At 43.1% G+C, this 6,000-nt stretch overlaps 1 protein-coding gene across 2 annotated transcripts in view; it reads right to left on the bottom strand.

Moving 5' to 3' along the window:
• Positions 1–407: 407 nt before the first annotated feature.
• The window catches only part of LOC126407452 (zinc finger protein AEBP2-like), a 32,660-nt gene continuing 27,067 nt past the window's right edge, over positions 408–6,000 (bottom strand). Inside the window, exons 7-9 of one of the 2 annotated variants that reach the window (XM_050072338.1) lie at positions 4,746–4,859; positions 3,501–3,530; positions 408–1,968 (exon numbers count right to left, since the gene is read on the bottom strand). In XM_050072338.1, the coding sequence (XP_049928295.1) occupies positions 1,962–1,968; positions 3,501–3,530; positions 4,746–4,859 (151 nt within the window). In that variant the 3' untranslated portion in view covers positions 408–1,961. Of the gene's footprint in view, positions 1,969–3,500; positions 3,531–4,745; positions 4,860–6,000 lie in introns of those variants that run through there. The other variant, XR_007571793.1, reaches the window with a different exon arrangement.

The following is a 6,000-nucleotide window of genomic DNA, read 5'->3' as shown; positions in this document are numbered from 1 at the left end:
TGCTTTCCCAAACAAAAGAACGGAACAACACCTGAAGGCCTCATTATATCACATGCTGGAGTCCTAACTCCCCATGAATTTTGTATGTGTAAGTGTATAAGTGCATGAGCTATTGAAGAGCAGGACAGCCATATTGTAGAGGACCTCTCTCTGAACTCTGTTTTCTCTGCAGGCATGTTCACTAACAGCTGAGGCCAGCAGGGGTTCTGCCCTGCTGGCCCAGTCATTAGCTCCTCCACAGCATGCTCCCAAAGCTGTTCTGCTAATGGACGCCAAACAATCCAGCCAATCCCTCCAACGCACACATAAGGAACTCATATTCATACCACAATGGATGAACTGCTCCTTTCTGCCAGTCAAACACCTTGCATTCTCATCCTTACAAGCAAGTTGCATTCATCAACATCTGCCGTTTCCCCTCATTTTATTACAAACAGAGTATTCCATTTCAAACAGGGACAACATACAGTAGAAAACACATCTTTTTTAACAATAACTTTTAAGTGCTTAAATAGCAGTAATGTAAATTTACGATAATGATATACACAGTTCACGTTACTGGAGGAGGAGGAGGAGGAGGTGCGGGTAAGTTGTGATTTACGGTCCTGACACACCAGGCCGACGGTCAGCCATTGGTTGGGCCGTCGGTGAGCATCTGTCGCCCTAGTTTTTGCAGTGTGTCCTGCACCGTTGGCACAAGCAGGCCTTTGCTGGCTCTTTTTCAGCCAATTCAGCTTGTTGAATCGGCTGCAGAACCGGCACAGTCCATCGGTGAGAGAAATCCCTCTGATTGGGAGTTCAGCTCAGTGCACAAGAGGAGAAACGGAAGTGAGGAATGCAAGCAAATGGCTACAGTCAGGAGGCCATGAGGTTGAAACTAACTTGTTATATTAGTTAAGATTATTTTTTTCGTCATCAAGCAGAAACAGTCCATGATTGTTTGTGCTATTGTCTGCTAGCACACGCTAAATACAATTTGTTCTTTTAACATTAAGTTGTGTTGTTAATGTGCTAACTAGCATCTTGAATCCTCCTGTCAGTCTTCCGGTTTCCTCTTTTGAACGACAAATACAGACGACCACCGTCTGCTGGAATGGAGAATTATTTCCTCTCTTGCAGGTGCAGAGCATACGTCCGAGTTGGCTGTCAGCCACAGTCTTTGCAGTGTGTTCAAGTGCAACTTTTTGGCCGATACACAGGTGACATGAGGCGATGCAACAGTCGGCCTTCGTCGCCGCTAGTTCTTCGATGTCGGTTTGGTGTGTCTGGGCCTTTACACTTGTGTGTCCTGAAAAGTCATTTCTATGCTGTACTCTCCACAAACTGGGCAAGATTAAGTCATGTCTGACATGACTGGTACAACCTCAAACTTCATTGTCATACACATGAGTAAAAGTACTGCATTCAGTAAGTTTAAATAAGATAATCTGTTAAGACTTCTGTCATGTTCAACGTACTTACAACTAGAAATTTCCAAATATTCCTACAAGTGACAGTTACCATAGATTATCACAGTAAATACGGTTCTATTAAAACCTTCACAAAAGTCCACAGTACAACAGCATTTTCATGGTATAAAAATAAGTTACAAATCTGCATAAATATTTTACACAAAAACAGTTATAAAATATGCTGTATTTTCTGACAAGGTTACACAAAACAGTCTTTTTTTTTACACCATTGGGTATTAATATTTTCAGTTTGGTGCTTGTTATAAAAACATTCATTTAACTTTTTAAAAACTGTTAGTCCCATTCTCCGCCACACTTGGCTACAACAGTTGTTCAGATATACAAAAGTAAGAGGGAGAAAAAACTGCAGCATTGCCAAGTTTCACTTCCCTTTATCGCCACTTCACTCCCCCCGTTCGGCAGAGACAGATGAAGAGTGTCCCATCCCATATAGATAAACCTCCCATGAACAAGCATTTCCCCACAAGTATCAAGTCCACAGATGACTCCTTACAGGCTGAGCACAAAGACAGGAGAGAAAGACAGACAGAGAGAAAATGAGTTGTTCTCAGTGTGTCATGAGAGAGATTACAGTATGAGAAATAGGCTTTATCCTGGATGTTCAGACATTAAGCTGACTTCCTTCACAGACACATTACACTGTGTATTTTACAGCTTTTTGCTACACTGAACTACCGAGGTCAATTAATGGAATAATGAACAACGGCCAAATGTGACCTCATGTTTGAGTGAGACTAGGGAATGCCAAGGGTCGTGGCTCCAAAATGGCCCGCTTCCCAATTAACTGGCTTCACGGTACACAGGAACTGTGAAACTGTGGGCGATAAGTAATCAGCCACGATGATGTTTCACCACAGGAGAGCCAGAGCCACGGGTAATACTGCAGATGCACGAACATTACCATACCATGGAGGCATCAGCATTGTTTGATCTCCATTATAGCACAAAGAATATGGAAATTTTAAATGTACAGTATAGACATGGGGGAGCTAACAAGCAAGAATAAGGCAGAATGAGCTCTGTGTTGTCTGCATACACAGACCAACATCGCTGTGAACTTCTAAAGCTGCGCACGGATGTTGATGAAAGATACTGATGTTGTGACATTAATGCGTCACGCGGCTATCTTTTATGCATCAGCCTACCCTCTCTGTGCATTCGTGACTACAACATTACTGCTACAAACTATGCCAGTGCTGCGCTTATTAAAAATACAGTTAAACTCAAAACTGACTTTGAGGGAAATAATTGAAAGAAAAATAACCAAGAGGCAAAATCCCTTGATTTAATATATTCCAGAAGTTTTTAATCATCATTTGTGTTCTTGAAAAAAAAAAAAAAAAGTTAACTTCTACAGTTCAAATATAATAGCTGCATTACACTTACATTCTTATATACTCACAGTGTGTATATGTGGTTGCAACACTGTGCAGTAGGACCTGTCTACAGCAATATGTGAGGTTCTGTTTGTCCAGTTTTTAGTTTAGTCAGCATCAACAATCAGGTCAAATAACTTGTGCACTTGTAACTGATCAACACAATTCTAATTGTTGGCTGTGAGGTACAACCAGACTAAGTTTCAGCCAAACACACACTGTGGTACTGTGTGTGTGTAGAATTGGTATCTAAATATATCTTTAAAGGTCCAGTGTGTAGGATTTAGTGGTATCTGACACTTCTCCTGGGTGCCAAACTTGTAGAAGAACTATGGTGGCCGTCATGAAAACACGAAAGGCCATATCTAGAGCCAGTGTTTGGTTTGTCTGTTCTGGACTACTGTAGAAACAACATGGCGGACTCCGTGGAAGAGGACCCACTCCCTATGTAGATATAAACAGCTCTTCCAAGGTAATAAAAACACAATGATTATTATTTTCAGGTGATTAATAACTAATGAAAACATACTTATTACATACCGTTTCTGCCAATCGAGGCCCCGAAATCTTACACACTGGACGTTTAAATATATTTCTTATCTCTATCCAACATAAATATGCATGTGTTGCATGTGTAACTGTTTCAGCTTACCTGCGCTTCAGCCGCTTTTGAGGAAGTGCTCTGAAAAGACAGAGAAAGTCTGTGAGGCCACTGTGCAAAAACACAACGTGATCATGTGTGTGAGCTGATTTCAGTCCAGTAGGACTTGTGACAAAGTGCGAGAGCCTCGACATGGAAACACTGTTGAAATAATATAATCCTCGACTGCCGCTACGTCAGTCTCATCCTGCCATCCCATTCACATGCAGAGGGGTTCAAACACCCTACTATATTTACAGCCACAGGCACCAACCACCTCATTTGTTTGGGGATTTCATGCATTAGGACAACCTTGACATAAACTGGCTGAGTGCTGACGGTTATATTCAACTATGAAACCAGAGTCCAGCAGCAGCCCCTGCAGTTACTGAGCCTTCAGGTCTAATTAAAATCAGCCAGCCTGTGTGCTGATCAGCACACTCGCGAGCCATATATCTCCGGTAAGATGACCACTCTGTTATTTTAGGCACATTGTTCCTCTTTCAGGATTCATTTTCAGCCTTTTATGGTGCATCATAAAGCTAGCCTTGTTTTTTTCATCTCAGTGATGAGTGAACTCAGTCTTGCAGAGCTGCACAAAATCCAAATAATATCACAGTTAATGTTTACTGGAACGTGGTGCACTTGAAAGAGAAAATATAAGCCGTGGAGTTACATTTTCATGGAAACAAAGTTTATTTTTCCTGGTTTAAAATCTGTAACTGTGATAATTTCTATTATTAAGTGAAATGTATTACTTAGACCGCATCACTTCCTCAAATAAATCATCATGTGTCAGTGACCTCCTTGATTAGGTTTCTCTGATCACACACACACACACACACACACACACACACACACACACACACACACACACACACACACACACACACACACACACACACACACACACAAAAAAGTACTTTTTCTCTGCACTTGTCTTTTTTAACCCAATTGTTGTAGTCAGGAGTTGGTGCCACCTGGTGGAACAAAGAGTTAAGGATGCTGCACACAGACAAACACAGAGCCCCCCACACATCCACATACACACACACAGGTGTGGAGGGCAGAGGAAATGCTTTCAAACACTTTCTTGCGGCACTTACACACAATGAATCCCACTGAGGATTAGATAATCTTTACACATGGGCAACATGTGTTTAGCTGAGACAAAATGCATCAGCAGCAGTGTGTTTTTGTGCGTCTGTGTGTACACAAAGATGTCACTGGCATCATCACACACACACACACACTCACCTATAGATGTTTGGGTCTAGCAGCATGGCAGTGTCCTGCGGTAACTGGGATAGGTGCACCACTTTAGTCTTCAGCTGAGATCGCTCTGTTTCATTCACCCACACGTCAGGTAGTCTGCAAGACAACACACACACACACACACACACGCACACGCACACGCACACACGCAGAGAGAGGACATGTGGTCAGGGTTTAAACTCTAACAAGAAAGGGGGAGAGAAAAGGGGGGAGGGTGAAGTGGGAGTAGGTTGAATGGAGCAGGGTGAGAGGGATGGACAAAGAGCCTCTTTGAGTTCAGCACACATGTTAACACCTTCCCCAGAACACTGAGTACATTTCCATACGTAACATGGCCTTGACCAAAGCACTGGGACTGACACATACACATGGGTGTACACAAACAAACAGAGGACAAAGCATACTGTCCTCCCATGTTATTAATTATTGAGCAACTTCAACACTATATCTTCATGATTACCTTTTGTTCACTTGTGAGAGGGCATTTTTGTGCATTTAAAATATGTGCAAAATGTGCACCTAAAAATCAAAACAGCCTGATTTTTCAACCTTTTTAAGCTCCAGCATAGGAGATGATGTCTCCAGAGACAGCTGCACACACACATACACATGTGCACATGATGTACTGTACTGCTCAGCTGCACCTTACTGTACCCACAGCAGTGTGATCCCCCAATGAAAGAAGGGAGTGTGCTAGCACTGGCGTGGCAAGTCGAGGTGCAGAAGAAACAAAGAGCTTAGCAAGTCGACTGCGCCTCCCCTCCCTCCTCCAGCGCCCCCTCCGTCTCCACCCCTAGCATTCCCCCCGTCACTATGTGCGTCATCACAGGAGCCCCCAGAGATGCAGACACACTGGTGCGCACACACATACACACACACACACTGCAGGCGGCAGTTAGGCAAGCAGGCAGCCACCCAGCCAAATCACTCATTCACATGCCTAGTCAGCCCATTCAGTGTTGTGCAGGTAGCACTTCACATGCATTGCATTCAGCGCAACTAGGTGCAGGTAAGAGGTGGAGAACAAAGGAGGGCAGGATAGAGGGAAAGAGGAAAGTGGAGAGGGAGGGGGAAAAAAGAAATGGCTCATGTTAATGTACAGCAACTCACTTTAAGAGTGGTTGCAAATCCTTTTATAGCATATTTTAGTGGCTACAGGGTGGGGTTAGCCACACGGGATAATTTAGTAAATACTATAAAGTTTAGAAAGCCACAGCAGTGTACTTAAAATCAGTCC

This window comes from Epinephelus moara, chromosome 20, assembly GCF_006386435.1.
Source record: "Epinephelus moara isolate mb chromosome 20, YSFRI_EMoa_1.0, whole genome shotgun sequence".
Lineage (NCBI taxonomy): Eukaryota > Metazoa > Chordata > Actinopteri > Perciformes > Serranidae > Epinephelus > Epinephelus moara.
The sequence above is the reverse complement of the archived record's forward strand: the minus strand, read 5'-3'. Positions and strand labels throughout refer to the sequence as shown.